General features: G+C 38.9%; 1 protein-coding gene across 4 annotated transcripts in view; it reads left to right on the forward strand.

The window, feature by feature from the left end:
• Positions 1-16,959, forward strand: part of PAK3 (p21 protein (Cdc42/Rac)-activated kinase 3) — a 118,411-nt gene that overhangs the window by 34,456 nt on the left and 66,996 nt on the right. For 3 of the 4 annotated variants that reach the window (XM_008578052.1, XM_008578053.1, XM_008578054.1), the window contains one exon: positions 13,477-13,577. In XM_008578052.1, the coding sequence (XP_008576274.1) occupies positions 13,477-13,577 (101 nt within the window). Of the gene's footprint in view, positions 1-12,380; positions 12,429-13,476; positions 13,578-16,959 lie in introns of those variants that run through there. The other variant, XM_008578055.1, reaches the window with a different exon arrangement.

Below are 16,959 nucleotides of genomic sequence, written 5' to 3' on the forward strand. Positions count from 1 at the left end.
GGGATCTTGCATTAGCTCAAGATGTGTGAGAGTGTGAATTAATTGAGGGTTCTGGTATGAGAAAGCCAGATGTCAGAGACTGCTACAACCTGAACAGTGCTTACATTCCTCTTGGTTCTCCAAATGTAGCACATACAGCTCAACAAAGAGTGCTCTTCAAAGATCACTGCACTGCTCTTTGGGAAGACTGAAAGGCATGATATCTTGCTTGTCCTTCAGGGTCAGTGCTATGCCCCAGGAGAAGAGCCTCCTGTACTATACCTTTCCTCTTAGAAGTCCCCTGTTGAAATGGGAAGAAGGTGGGATATGGATGCACTCTGTATCTATGAGGGCCTGTGGTTCTACTTCGAGTCCAATAAACAGAGAAATTGGGCACAAATTTGATAGCCTGCTGAAACCACCAGACATATTCAGGAGAAGTCTGAAATGTAAGATTGGGAAATGTATACACTAAAGTGAAGAAGCAACAGGGAGAAATTGAGAGAGGAAATAATGTTTGAGAGGGAGATTAGGAGATGGAGAAGATACAGGGGGTGCATGGGAAGAGTGGGAAGACAGACGAGCACTGTATCAAACATTAAAATGAAGTGTTGCAAGGAGAGGAAAATTGACAATGGCTGAGGGATACAAAGTTGCTTTCCTCCTTAAAGCAGATGAGGCCTCCCCTTCTCAATTTGCACCTTATATAATTATCCACATGATCAGAGGCGTCTAGTTAGGTAGGACATTGCCTCACCTTTGCTTCTTGTTTTGAAACATTTTCCATTAAAATTGTTGCACGTGTAAATCCAATGTAAATGAGAGTGGAACCAATATGTGTTGCCTGGAAGGAGATGAGTAAGAGGCAACTTCCTAATGATTTCCCAGAATAATCACTATTGCTTAATGTTTTTAAAAATGATACCACTGAAGGTGAAGGCTGTGTCTGTGTATGAATGGGCATGACTAGAAGGGCTCATGTGGGACTGTCATTCCCCCCCACCCCCATCCCATCATCCTCACAGAACATCCAACCTATGATTTGGGCTTGTAACTGCTCTTACAGAATCAGATTACCATTTTGAGATTTTATCTATACATTAAAGGCTGCTAATTTGGGGAGGATGTATATTTTCCATAGCCATTGAGGATCTGGTAGAAGGAAATGAGCTTAATATTCTACCAGAAGGAATGACACTGGACAAATCAAATCCAGATAGGCTAATTGGATGCTATGAATTACTAAGAAGGAAATTTTCTAAGTTTTCCATTGGGTCTCTCATGGCTTTAGCAAGTTTTACCTGAAGGCAAGAGAGTAAATCTTCCACCACAGGCCATCCCAACTATATTTCTGGTATTTGCTAATAATAAAAGATATTATAAGAGCAATGGATGTTTAAAACAGCCCAGTTAAATCCTCTTTCTCTGTAGTTATATTTCCAAAGCCATCATTTGGAAGTGCTGGATAAAGTGGTAGATTATTTGGTTTTCCAGCAAACATAGTCACCCAGTTACTTAGTATGTTGCTCGTGAGATGATATATTTTGAAAGGCTATTATAGGGGTATTACTATGTTCAAGTACTTTCATATTAGTTACCTCCTTCAAACCTCCTGTGATAGAGGTAAGGTAGGGATTATCTTCATTTTATACAGGAAGGCAGAAGTTCCAAGGGGTTAAATGACTTCCACAAAGTTGCTGCTTGACTTAATAACAAAGCAAAGCAGACCTCGAGTGTAGATCCCCCAACTGCTAGTCCACAGTGGAATATGCAGAGATTTGTTTTTTTAAAGAAGCAGGAAATTTTACAGAAGCAGGTGAAACCTAGGCAGATCAGCAATGACAACAGTAGTCATACTTTAGTATTTACAAATTATTCCTCCTGAGAGCCTAATTCGCTAGCAGGAAGTAACATAACCTTTGTTTTTAAAAAAAGGAAAGAAAATTGTTATTTTTCTCAACTTTTGTGTTATTTTGGGTTATTTAAAATTATTTTTATTATAAAAATAATGTTTAATGCTTATAAAAACTGAAATATTAAAGAACTATATTAAAATAGAACATGAGAGTCACCTATTATTCCTACTTAGTTTTATTCATAATCCAGTATTTAAAGGAGATTTGGGCCCTCTTTCTCACTTAATAAACACCCTCCTTTTCTGCTCAGAATCAGTATGTATTTTGCCCAAGATGTTAGGTGTAAGCCAGAAATATATCTGTTATGTGGAATTTCTTTTTAAATATTTTTTTACCCATCTTTACTTTAAATACTTAGAGCCAACAATGAAATCTGTGTTTTATTCCTAATTTTCCTTTGTAGTTACCACATAATACTTTCAAATATTTTCATAGAAAAAACAAATTTGAAGTCCCATACAATGACATTCTACCAAAAAAAAATTAGATGAAAATTAGAGAATTAATCTCTCCCCTGTGTAAAGGAAAATATACATCTTGTAAATCCAGAAGGTAAGAAATTCCGGTGTTGATATCCTCTCACAATATGCCCCTAAACAGGATATTTGTTTCTGGAGCAGATGCGTCAGGGATCAGAACTTTCTCTGCTGAAATCAGTCCCTCTAGGACTATTGCTCTCACAATGAGGGCGTGCCTCTGCCACCACCTTCAGGGCTGCTGTTGCCATAGGAACAACTATTCTGGGATACTTATTCTTGCCAAGTATAAGGAACACTTCAGAAGGCTTTCCTTTGGAAGGTTATGGCATGGTGTGCTCTGTGACCTGCAAATTAGATGATGGAGCAGAATGACATTTTTAAAACTAAAAAAGGTAATGACCTCAGTACTTAATTCACTTCCCAGGTAGTTAAGTAGACACTGAAGCATTTTAATTCTTACAGGCCACAGAGGCAACATTTTGCAGACAACCTTGTGGGGCACTGACTAGCAGCCTCTTAATGACTTAGAGAAATCAATGAACCTCTGAAAGCATCTATTGCCCAGCTAAAAAGTGACCAAGTCAGTAAGGATCATGTGTTAGGAAAAATGAAGGTGGATGGCCTGTTGAAAATACTTCTGTATTTTTCCAGCATGGCTTTCCTAGAGCAAAGCCCAGGAATATTGAGATGAAAAACAGGCCTTTTAATGTGATGGATCTCTAAGCCAGCCATCCCCACCGCCTCTGCCAGATATGACCCCTATGTCTGCACAAGTTGTTTGGCTTCAGGAATACATAACACTGAATGAATACAGATTGCACCTGGGCAGGGTGGGAGAGCAAAAAGACAAAAGGCAGGGCAAGGGAGGAGGGCTTCTGGTGTCAAGCTAAGGGTTGTGGGATAAAGGTACCTCCCAGGAGAATCCCAACCCCAGCAACTCTGGTACAAGCCTCCTAACAAAATGTTTTATGAGACCTCCTTTATCTCAAAGGTCTTCATGGAAGACCATGGGATAGAGACATGTGCAGCCAGCCAGTGCATAAATCTGAGCTGCATGCTGACTTTGAGCACAGATCTAATTTATTAGCTATCTCGGTTTAAAAACCACACGCAGCATGATCTGGAGCATGTTTTTAACCACCTATATACTTCACTCAGAAAAGATTTGTGCCTGCTTCTTATATGCCTAACTCTGTGTTGAATATTGTGAAGGATACTACATATAAGACAAAGTTCCCCATCCTCAGGTAATTTTCAGTCTAGTTGCAGAAATCATACATACATGCATGCATACACACACACACACACACACACACACACACACACACACGGTTTATAGGAAAGGCCCAGTAAGTGATCTCAGAGGCAACAGATACAGTGGTGGGTAGGTCCTCCCCATTCCACACTCATTTTTCTCCTCAGCCTGAGTGAAACAGCAACCATCTTGAAGCCTGCCTCTGCCACGGCATGTGTACCTTAGCATAGCTACCTAGCTTGTCTTCTGGGAAACACCTTTTCTGTTATGACATCCATCTGCTCAAAAACCTTTCCCAGCACATTCTTTATTACTGTCTCCAATTTCATCTTTCTTTCCTTCCTGATTTCTGGCGCTACATCCTATCCATTTACCCCGTGTCCTCTCACTTTCTTATCAATATGTTATATACATTCCTACCTTCAAACTTTTGCTTCTACTGTCCTTCCTACTTGAGATGCCTTGTCCTTTCCTACCTATCCAGTTTTTAAGGCCCATCTCTCAAGTTCTACCTCCCTCAGTAAGCCTTGACTTCCACCACAGATTTCTATGATTTTCTTTTCTTTTGACATGCTACAGCATTTATACTCTAGTCTTAGCTTAGCACCTAATTTTCTTTGTTCTGATAATATTGGTTGCTATTTCTTGTTTGTTAAGCTTATTTCCCCAGTTAGATTGCAAGTTTAGAATATTAAGTTCCCAATGGATCAGCCAGCATAACCTGTCACTACGCTGATCTACGAGTCAATGGATACTTGCTAACTGACCCACTGATTCAAAGAAAAAGAAGCTGGGACAGTAGCAGGAGGGGGTTGTCCCTTAGAGACAGGGTTGTGAAATGCTACCTTCAAGTAGCCAGCCTATGTGTTTATTTTTCTTTGTAAAAATTATTTCTGCATCTTAAAAATATGTTTTATATAATACTTTGTTTTTAACTTTCTGTGTTATTGTGGCTTTCAGTGTTGCTTTTTAAATTATGCTGTATACCAGACCACTTTGCATGCTTTCCATTGCTTTTAAACAGTGACTATTGTTTTGTGCTTTTAGGCTAAATTTATATAGGAAAACATTTCCCTGTGTCTGTCTTCTGTCATTTCTTTTCTTTTCCTGCATGCTCTGTTTTCGAGGAGGTAGAAAGTGTTCTAAAAAATAATTCTGGACATGACTATATGACTTTAAAAAAGAAGACCCAACACAACTTCCATGAATTTTAGGAAAGATGAGAAGCAGAACTCCTACAACAAGGAAGACTCAGGTGACAGTTTTCTAAAATGTTTTCAGAAGACAGAGTACCATCTAGAGATATCATCTGGGGGAGAATTGGTTGTCCTGCCATACCTTGAACCCTGCCCAGCTGTGTTGCCAATATATGTCTTTGGCCCCCAAGTGGTACCTGGAAAGAGGTGTACTTGAATGAATACAGAGTCATCCCCACTGTTGGAGAAAAACAACAACATTGCCACCAACAACAACTTCAACCACAAAAACAACTCTAAAGCATGCTCCCCACCCCTCTGGCCTTCTTGGCAGACCTGGATCATTGTTTCCTCATCCATGAACACATAATAGCAAGTAGGTACTGCCTGTCTCCATATATTGGGTTTCATTCCATATAAGGAAGGTCATTCATTCACCCATTCATTGGTTCATTCATTTATTCATCAAATATTGAGTCAGGTACTGTGCTAGATAGATGCTTTGACACAGAGGTGAATAAATCCCAGTCCCTGCCTTTAAGGAGCTGATGGCCTAGGAAGGGATACAGACAAGTTAGTCAATGGTTAGAGTTTAGTATGGTAAGTACAATATGAGCACTGAAGAGGGGCATCTATTCAAGACTCAAGGGAGGGGCGGATAGGGAAGGCTTCCTAGAGGAAGTGCCCACTGAGCTGAGGTGAGTCTTAAAGCAGGAATAGAGCTAGTCATGTAAGGAGTGAGTGGCATTCCAGGTAGAAAGAGCAGCATTATGAAGGCAGTAGCCATGACACACTGTTAGTTGAGTTTCTGTGAATACACCTACAAGTGGTTCAGAATAACTAGTGCACAGAGTGGGAGAGGGGTGGGAGATAAAGCTATGAAAGTAATTGGGGACCAGATCCTGGAGGAATAATATATGCCATCTAAGGGCTTTGAATTTGATTCTGAAGGCAATGGGGAGACATTGAAGCAGGGGAATGATATTAGATTTGTGTTTCAAGATATCACTCTAGCCACAAAGGGAAGAACAGATTGCAGGGGAGAGATAGAAGGAGACAAGTCAGACCGTTGGAATCATGCAGGTGAGAAATGAGAGTGGCCTGGCCTAAGGGCCAGTATCATTACAAATAGGAGAGGACAATGCAGAGGGAATATTTAGGAGGAGAATTAACAGAAATAGGCAACTAATCAGATGGTGAGAAGGGGAATTGGAGAAGGGTGAGGTAAGGGACAAAGGAGAATTTGTAGTTGCATGTTGTTTTAGGTGGGGAAAAACATTGGTGATTTAGTTTACTTTTGAAAATATTTAGTGTGGGGGGCCTGTGAGGCATCCAAAGAAAGGAGTTCAATCCAGTTAACTACATGGGGTTGGGGTGCAGCAGAGAGCTCAGGGCTGGAGGTACATATGGCGAGTCACTAGCATAGATGGTAATTGAAACCATGCGTGTAGATGAGATGACATAAGCAAGAGGTGTGTTGATAAGAGATGAGAACCAAGGACAGCTCCTGGGGAATGCTATTTAAAGAGCTGACAGAAAGAGCCTCCTGCAAATGAGATGGAAAGAAAACCCAGATATGTAGAAACAGACTTTAGGAAAGAGATGTGTGAAAGAAGGTAGGCAGGCATTAGTTTCAAGAAGTACGTGGTCAGCAATGTCAGTTTTGACTAAGAGATCAACAGTTGTAAGGACTGAAAAGTGACCACTGATCAAAAAGGTAGTTAATTTGTAACTTCAGGGAGTTATAGTGGTTTGGGGAGTGAGAGCTAAGGAAGTGTAGACTGCCTTTTCAAGATGTTTAACCTAAAGAAGGAAAAACTGAGAGACCGTAATAGCTAAAGAAGGATGTGATGAGGCAGAGGGTTTTAATATTTTTTAATTTTTTTATTAGCATATTCATTATTACAAATTGTAATTTTTCTTTATATCCTTTACCCGATGGATGGTTTTTAATTTTGAAGAACAGAAGAGATCTCAGCATGTCTTTTAAGCCAAAAGGAAAATGCCAATAGAGAGGGAGAGATTGAAGAGACAAGAAGAAATAGAACATAATTGATAGAGTGATGAGATCCTGGAGAAGTGAGAAGGACTGGGATCTAGAGCACCAGCGGAGGGATATTCCTTAGGTGGAAGGGGAGACCTGCTTCTAGTGAGATGGGAAGAGAGAAGGTGCTACTGATGGAGATAAATGCATAGGGGTAGGATAGGAAGTGAAGTCAAAGGAGTTCCCAACTGGTGGCCTCCATTTTTTTCAGTGAAGTAGAAGGAAGGTCATATGCTGAAAGTAAGGGAGGATGGGGTGGAGCAGAAGTTTGAGTGAAATGGTGAGATTCTGGAATATTTGGGGGGTGGGGGGATTGGGAAAGGAAGTTCACAGGGAGTGAGGAAAAAATTGCCAAGCACCATTAATGACCCAACTAAGGTCTATGACCCTTATTAAAAGCACCAGTCTGCATGGCTACATGATTTTCCCCCAGCAACTCTCTGCAGCCTCAGTACAGAAGTGAAGTTTCAAGGTTGGATTCTGTCAGGGTAGGGGTTTGCAGGACAATTGTAACAGGAGGCCAAGGGGTGAGAGTTTCCAGGGAAGTGGCTGAAGAGCATTTTAAATGATGTACCATAGAGTCTAGGCCAGGAGGGAACTGAGAAATTGGCTAAAAATGGAGGGATCCAGGGATTGGAGGTTTTGTTGAAATCAAAGAGCAAGTAAAATAGGAGTAATGTCTCAAGAGAGTTAGAAGGCTAGCAGGATGGGAGGCCGGGCTCAGAGAATGAGATAACAGGATTGAATATTTCAGAGAAAGGGTCATTCTGGATAATGAAAAGACCTGGGGTAGCTGTGGTTCTGCACACTGGCTGCAGATTATCTATGGAATTTAAAATATCATTTGCCCAGGTCTCACCTCCAGAAATCCTGATAGAGTAGGTTCTGTGTGGGCTCTACACATTGATATTTTATGGAATTCTACAGGTTATTCTTATATGTAACCCTGGTTGAGAACCACTGGTTTAGAAGATAGCTGTGAGAGTGGATTGCAGAAGTGGAAGGAAGGTGAAGTTCATTAGAGTTGAGGGAGGTCAGGATCCATAAGGAGAGGGTGTGAAGGAGTTATCCATTTATATCCTACGTTTCACAAAGTGATAGCAGCATGGAGTGTAGGAAGGAAACTGGCAGCCAAAGTCCTCAGGGGATAAGGAGACTTGGCCAGGAGAACTAAGAGGTGACACCTTAAAGGTGAGGATTCTGTAAGCAAGTGCAGAAGTACTGATGTCAAGTAAACAATTTAGCATAAAAAAGGGGAAATTCTGCCTTCCTCATTCCCTCGGACCTAAGGACTTGGGATGGTGAAGAATGAGTAGCCTCCATCAGGATTATCTGAGGAAATAATATCCTTGTTGGATAACAGGGGTTAAAGTTGTTGTTCTCAACCCCAGCTGCATAATAGAAATACCTGAGGAGCTTTAAAAATAAAGATTCCTCGGCCTACCCCAGACTAACTGAATCCAAATCTCTGGAGATATGGCTCTAGCATCTCCCTTTCTCTCTCTCTCTCTCTCTCTCTCTCTCTCTCTCTCTCTCTCTCTCTCTCTCTGTCTCTCTCTCTTTCCCAGATGAGAGTGATGCACAGTGAAGCTTGAGAACCTAAGGCAAGAAATAAAGAAAGCATTTAATAAAGAGGTTGAAAGTGTAGGGGAATTTGTTTGTAATGGTGCTAGAGGAACCACAAAACATTGGGGTAAGTCGTATAAGAGAGGTTGACTAGAGGGGTTTTTCTTTACAAGGTAATAGAATGGAGAAAGATGTCAGGATGAGAGACTCTGGAGTTACAACCAGAACTCATGCACACCCACAGGGTCCCAAGGCCAAATGATGTTTTCAGTTTGTGAAAACAGTCAGCAATTTGTGGCCTTGTTCTAGGTTCCAACAGAATACGGGGGATATGCTTAGAAAGTGATATTCGTTTGAGCTTTTGCTTTCTGCTATATCAACCCAGAGCTGATCAGGCTAAGTCTTATCAGCCCAAGACTGGGGTTAGGATGAGTCTTAATATAAATGACCAGTACTCACAGAATATTCTGGAGAGATAAACACATTTTAGTGTTCCTAAAAATAAAACAAAGCAAAATAAAACAAAAACCAGTTTTCATTTAAGCTTCATTCAATCGCTCAACTTTTACTGAAGGCTAGGGCTCAAATATGTGGAGGTTTTTGTTTGTTTATTTGTTTTAATGTCACTGAGTAATAAGTAGTGTAGCTATTAAGAGCTTAGGTTCTATAGACATAGTGGAGACCTAGCTTCAAATCCTGGCTCTGACGCTGATGGCTGTGTAACCCTGGGTATATGGTTTGACCTTACTAAGTCTCACTTTTCTCACATATAAAACAATGATAATACAATAATATAAGGCCTATCTCATAAGATTGTTGAGATTAAATAAGCTAACCCTGGAAGTACTTTGCACATGGTCAGTGTTCCATAAATGATAGTTACTAAGTGTGAGCACCCAAGCCAGGTACTAGGGAATATGAAAATGAATAAGATGCAGTCTTTGCTGTCAAGGATCTCAAATTTTAGCTAGAGAGACAGGTATGTAAAAAAATAATAATCCAGTGCTGATAAATGCTCAACTCAGAGTATCCACTAGGAAGTTCTATGGGAGCATGAAAGCAAGGGCATTTAACTTTGTCTGTGAAGGGAAGACAGGAAAAGACCTGCCAAAGGAGAGGAAGCCCAAGAGTAAGTCTTCAAGAATAAGGACTAATGGGAGTGAGCCACACAAAGCAGGAGGGAGGGTGGAAGAAGTAAGACTTTCCAGGCTTAGGCCTACCATGTGCAGAAGCTTGGAGGGAAGGCAAAAGCTGGCAGTTTAAGGGGCATGGTATGGGTATGGATAGTGGGTCCATGGTATGGATAGAGGTTGGAGAGGTAAGCTAAGAACAGATAGATCACGCAGGCCCTTGGATAACATGCTGAGGAGCATGAACTTTAAACAGACGGTTAGTGAGGGAGGGCATTTAAGGACCTTAAAGGCAAGAATGGCATCCGGCCACAGAGTAGAGAGATGAATGAGAGGCTGCAAAATTGCAGGCAGTGAGACCAGGTGAGAAATGCTGGTGCCTTGGATTAAGATAGAGGTTTGTGGAGATAAAAAGAAGAAGTGGATTCAAGACAAGTTTAGGAGATAGAATAGAGAGAACTTAGTGACCAATTAATGTAGAAATAAAGTAGAAGTCAATGATGACTCCTAAATTTCTTGTTTAGGCAGCTGGGCCAGAGCTGGATTACCCAGTAGCCAGAGTAACCATGTGCTTATGGCATCTAGCAAGTCAGGGGTGTCCAGAATGTGGAGAATTTTGATTCTGGATATATAGCTTTAAAAAAGACTCAAATTAACTATCATAGGAACATTAGAACTTTTTGGACTTTCTTACTTTTTTGTGCTTTAGTATTGTTTTTATTTGAATTATATACTTGTATTGGAGAAGGGGATCATAACCTTTCCATTGTTTAGAGCCTCCCAAAGGAGGAGGAGTCTAAGGCCCTACTCTTTCTCTAATCTGGGTGGTTAGTGGTATCATTTCACTGGAGGAGGAGCTAGTTTGGGCTGCCTGCCTGTGTTATGCTTAGCCCTGATTAGGCTGGTAGGGGACTGACAAGCAGGTTTCCTTCTAGGGAGACACCGTTAAGCCAAATCTTCACATAACTCAACACAAGTGGAGTGTTTTTGTCTAAGTCAATATGCTACAAATGTGTAGCCAATACTAAAGAGAAGGTAGGAGAGTTTATTTGCTGGCAAGAGAGGTCATGAATGCAAGTTGATATAAAGATTGGAGATATAAATTAAGGTAGAGGCGCTTAATCTGGAGCCCAGGGGAATTACGAACCTCTGAAAAGTATATGCAAAATTGTGTGTATGCATATAGTACTTTGTTATGGGCAGAAGTTCCACAGCTTTTTTCTTATTTTTCGAAGTGATCTTTGACCCAAAAAGGTTACCAAGAGCTGGATAGTATAAAGTGAATGAAGCTGCTTCTTCAGTGTTCCTCACTTGCCTGGGACCCTTTCAAGGCCCTAGAAGAGACCCTAGCAATTTTCATATTTGTGATTTGTTACTGTTTTTACTTAAAGGGAGCCTTCCTCTCAAATTACAGTTGACCCTTGAACAATGCAGGAGTTAGGGGCACCAACCCCCTATGCAGTCGAATATCTGTGTGTAACTTTTGACTCCCCCAAAACTTAACTACTGATAGCCTACTGTTGACCAGAAGCCTCATCAATAACATAAATGGTTGATTAACACGTTATATGTATTTTATATTGTATTCTTACAATAAAGTAAGCTAGAGAAAAGGAAATGTCAAGAAAATCATAAGGAAGAGAAAACACATTGACGGCACTATATGGTATTTACTGAAAAAATCGACATATAAGTGGACCCATGCAGCTCATACCTGGGTTGTTCAAGGGTCACTGCATGTAAAATGTTGTTTGGTCCCACAATAATCTAGATCCACTCGTGCCAACCACAGATTAGGGAATTAACTGAGTTAGTATCTGGGAGTGGATGCAATCTAAGAACAATGGGTATAAAGAAAGGATTGCAGAAGGCCAAAGACTGCACTTGGAAAGGCAGAAGGAGGAGCAACAATGAGGAAAGAATCGTCACTAAGGCAAGACAAAGGTCAGGCCACATCATTAAGGAAGTGGAAAGAAAGCTGTTTAACCATGTCCTGCATGGACAGGAGATCAGGAAAGAGGAAAAATAGAAAAAGATTACAGTAGTGGCTAGGACACCTTCAGTGGAGTGGCAAGAATAGAAGGCTGGTTGTTCTTTTTTTAAAAAAAGATGACTGGTAAGGGGATCTTAACCCTGGACTTGGTGTTGTCAGCACCACGCTCAGCCAGTGAGCGAACCGGCCATCCCTATGTGGGATCCGAATCCGAGGCCTTGGTGTTATCAGCACCGCACTCTCCTGAGTGAGCCACGGGCCGGCCCTGAAGACTGGTTGTTCTGTTTGCCTTTCTGAAAAAGTAAATATGGTAGCTACAGTCCACAAGCATGCAGGGGAAGTACGAGTATCAACAGAAAGCTCTAAATTTCACTGTTCATTTAGGAATATATCCATCAATGAAGTAGGCTCACTGTAAAAATGGAATCTGTGCTGAGGTTAACTTAGGAGACATATATTTACTTTATCAAAATGAGTCCTAAATGTGTTCTATGACCAGGCAAAGGCTTTGAGTGACTCTTGTCCTCCTGCCTCAACCTTTCTTTCCTGATCATGTATAGTCCCTCTCACTACTTGAATTTCCATATTTCTGCCCCATATCTCTGTCCTCTGGCTGGAGATAAGGTAAAAAGAGAAAAGAAGTCATTAGAATGGCACTTGAACATGTAAGATTTTGAATTTAAAATTTATCATGGGTAACCCACAAAGCCAGTAATACGTATATGGTTAATTGAGTGTTGTCTGTAATTCAGGCCAAGGAAACATCTATTTGAACCAGAATGTTTTAAATTGGCCACCCTGGCAATTCTGAAGTTGATTGGTTTGAACTGGATAAGCCTGGTTCATGCTGACTTGCCCAGTATTAGGAGGGTGAGTATTATTTTTTTTTTCAGTGTGAAAAGCAGTCTTATCAGACATACATGCTCAAATCTGCTAATATGTCTTTTATGGAAGCTACTAAATGCCATTTTAGAACATTTCCACAGTAACTTCCTCCTGAGATCCATTTCCAGATAGATAAATTTCATTATAGTTCTAGACTAACTTTCTTCTGTGATGATATCTTTAAAGGCTTTTAACTTATTAACTATCAATATGTTTACTCATACTTGTGTCACTATGAAAAATCTGTTACTTGAGAAGAGCAATGATTTGGAATGGCTGATATGACAGAATATAATGGGGACATGGAAAAGTAGCTACAAACTAGAAAGACTAAACCAAATAACTGGTTTGAGGTTTCTAAGAACTAAATAAAATTAATTTAGTAAAAAGTGGCAATTTGTGGCTTTTTACTAGCAAAGTGCTGGGTAAAAAATGATTTTAATGATAAAGAAAAATTTGTAACATCATTGATTTGCAATAGTATTCTTGTTGAAAGAAGACCAAGAGTCTGTTCAGATATGCTTCATAATGTAAACATGTAAATTAAAGAAGTTCTAACTACTTGATATTTGGCTATAGTCAACATGGAAACAATTCATAACGTTTTTATAGATAGTTGAAGTGCTTTTCTTTTCTTTTCTATTCTTTCTAATAGTAAGCCTTTGCTTGACTTGAGCATAATGAATTTTTTCTTTAGTAAGTGGTATTTGATTCAGCAAAGCCTGTTAAACACACTATACCTAGATACCAGTCGATTACACCATTAGGCTGGTAAAGGACATAAATAAGTTTAAATGAGGGTTTTGTTTGAATTGGATTTTGGAAATTTTTGAATTATTTGTACATAACATTTTTTGTCAAACTCTCAGCCACTTCTGCAAATAAAATTGGAATTTTTGGAGTTAAATATTGTTAAAATTGTGTTGAAATCAATTGCCTTTTAACTTTGCAATTGTTTTTATGAACCTAATTGTACAACGTATGGATGCCAAAAAATACTCCAAATAAATACATGTTAACGTTTTGCCTTTAGCCAATAAGAAGAAAGAGAAAGAGCGCCCAGAGATCTCTCTTCCTTCAGACTTTGAGCATACGATTCATGTGGGGTTTGATGCAGTCACCGGGGAATTCACTGTAAGTAAGCTCCTCATTTTGTTTTGTCAGCCATGAAAACATTCCTTTGTGAAAATAGGTTTCAAACAAGAATTGCCATGTCCCCAAATGTCAGACTTGATGTTTTTGATGATTCCAAGTAAGATGGACTTTACCTAGATAATCATAGATGGAAGCAGAGAGTGGCAATGACCCTGGCAGAATTATTTTGTCTTAACAAAAATGTCTGATCACTGAAAAATCTTCAGCTTAGTTAAAACATTAACTTACCATGGCACAGAAAAATGTGGTCCTGGTAGAGAAACCCTGCCTGAGTCTGTTCTTTATAATGTGAAGTGAATCAAAAAATCATCTACTCAACTTGGCTAGTGAAGACAATTCATCTGAATAATTCAGACATTACATTGGAACCTGGATTTCTCAGATCAGCTAACCACAGTAACCAAAAATCTCTATAAAACTGACCTGTTCTTTCCCTTTCATTTCAAGAATACAGCTTATTTTTAGGATTATTAATGGCTATATTTTGTAGACATTCAAAACAGCAAACCCCATGTTTCAGGAAGAAATGTTGATGGATATATTATGTACGCTTTAGTAGTTATGTGCTTTCTTTATACATATATGAACAATCAATAATAAATGCTAATAAGAATTTTCTGGAGAGAACATAGCTATAGATCAAGTCTTTCTCTGGATATTTGTAGCGCTCAAATAGCACAAGATCACCGATCTATGACATTTTATACTTTTTTTTTAAGATCTGGCAATTTTTTTTTCTTTTTTCTTTTTCTTTTTTGTTTTTTTAATGTGGGTGAGGGAAAAGATGTGGCTAGAAATATGTCCCCAGGAAGGTCAACTACCTTTTTTTCATGCTAGTGAAGAACACAATCAAAATTTGCATTCTGAAATAATGAGTAATTTTGAATACATTCAGGAAAAAAAATTTTGATAGAACCATCAACATCAATTCTTGGGTTGTTAAGCCAGAGAAAAATTTCGATATTAAATAGTTGAATTTTCTGTTTTATAACATGATGGTTAGTGAATAGACTGTGTCGTGATTAAGTGAAAACAAAGAAGCAAATTAATTTGATGTGGAGAAGCAAACCATGTCGTTGAACTGACAGCTAAATTATCTCATTTTTTTTTCAATTCTGGAAGTAAGCAATATGAGAATGAAATGAAAACTGAGTAAACATCTTGGCTTCATAAAATGGTATGAGCTGATTATTTCTGCATTCCCAATTACAAGCAGAAGAGAATGTTAAGAAATATTGACAATGATAGAGTGGAGGTAGGTAAGATTTAACCAATTTCATCATTGGAGTCAGAGACATTCGAATGGCCTTCAGTTTGAGCCCAGCCTTTACTATATTTTCTTAGCTACACTGAGAAACTATAACCTCACTATTACCACTACCACCACCATCATCACCAGCAGAAAAAAAGTCATTTTTATAACCTGAAAAAGTTTTATATTTTTTAAAAAGTCATAAACAAAGAGATTATTTTCTGACATTTGAAACAGAAAAGGCCCTTAAACTTCATAAAATTTTTGTCTAATAACTCTATTCTTTTTTATTTTAAGAACTTTATCTTTCCAGTTTTGACCTTTTTATTTTCTCTGTGATTTTTTTCTGTTTTAACTTCTCCTATGTTGTCATTCCATATTTTTCTTTTCTTTGTTTCTTTCGTTTTGTTTTCAGATGTGAAAGTTTTCTCCTCCAGTTGTCTCATGTCTCGTTCTGATTCCTTTCCAATATTTTATTCTTTCCACTTTTTCCAACCTACATGACATCTTATGATGTCTCTATCTTTAGCTCTTTCTTTGTTCCTTCTGGGTTCTGAATGGAAATGAAGAAAAGTGAATCACCACCATTTTGCTGACTGCAGCCCCAGCCATTTTCATTTTGCTGTCAATTAGAACCCAAAGAACCAATCAGAGATGGGTGGGGTGGGATATGTGATGGGCAGTCTTTCCAGTGGTGAAAAACAGCTGGATACAACCCAACCAAACAAGACAAATGCCCCAACCCCGCCATATAAAAACCCAATTTGAAATGAAACAGTCATTTGGGAGCAATTAGTTGTTAGAATTCCATTGTACATATAGACCGACACAGGCTAAATTTGGAAACCAGAAGTACTTTATTGTCCTCTTGATGATCTTTTTTAACTACTTGTCCACGTGTTATTCTTAAAGATGCCAAATTCTGCTTTTTATTTTTGCTATCTTAACCTGTGATTTACATTTACCATGTTATTATGTTTATTAAATCTATAAATGCCAAATGATAATAAGCATTTAAAAAAATATTTTATTGGTAGGATTTAGAATTGGGTCCTAATTGCCACAGTAACACTAATTCATTGTGTGTTGGAGGAGGGATCATATTACTAAATTTTATTACTGTGGTTGTTGAGGTTGAATTTTGAAAAATTTATTGACCTGTCTAATCCAGTTGTCTTACAAAGGTCTGTTATTTTGAATATTTGGACACTGGTTTGGTGTGTTGCTTGGTGATTACCCCATGGCGAAATGGCCCATATATCCTTGTATACCTCGTCATAAACTTGGACCCTGAAGCTAAAATTAGGTTGAGAGGTGAGATTTTTGGTATTAAATTATTACAAGTCCTTACCCTTTATATTGCCATTTTTGTCCCAAATACTTCAGAACTCCCCTTTCCAGACCTCTAGACCTGTGACGGTCGCTTCAAGTCAATCAGAGGGAAAAATGGTATGAGTGATATACATTATCGTTTCTTATGATAAGATAAATGCTTGGCCTGTTATATCATGCTGCCATTCTCCTGGGCTACACTGGACAATCCCCAGCTTGATGTACATCTAGTTGTTATTGTATACATGGTCAGGCATTGATATGTGCTCCTGCTTCTGATGCTCAGACTCCTAGGTCTCCATTAGCTGTCTAACTTTTGGGATTAGTGCCTCAATTTGGAGTAATGAGATGGCTTTCTGAGTATGTGCCTTTGTGGCATACATTCAAATTTAAGTGTCAGGTTTTATTGATAAACTGGTTCGTCTCAACTTAGAAAAAAGAAATTATGTTAGCAGTATAGTCATGTGGTAAGTATAGTTGTCTGGAGGATCTTCTGAAATTGACAGCATTCTTTTCTGCTGTCTAGATCACAGGACTATTTATCACAAAAGTTTAGAAGTGCCATGGGAATGTATAATATATGCAAATATTCTAATGATTATGGTAATGATCATGCCAGTGATGTCTGCTCTAGTGGTTATGTGCAATGCATAGCTGAATTCGTAACACTTAATAACTCCTTTGGCCATTACAGTATTAACCAAATGCTATTAATTGCACTTAGAATCAGAACTGGGATCATGCATGGGCTCCTGAGTTCAGATTACTGGCTTAAGG

The sequence above is a fragment of the Galeopterus variegatus genome, unplaced genomic scaffold, assembly GCF_000696425.1.
Source record: "Galeopterus variegatus unplaced genomic scaffold, G_variegatus-3.0.2 Scaffold1625, whole genome shotgun sequence".
Taxonomy (NCBI): Eukaryota; Metazoa; Chordata; class Mammalia; order Dermoptera; family Cynocephalidae; genus Galeopterus; species Galeopterus variegatus.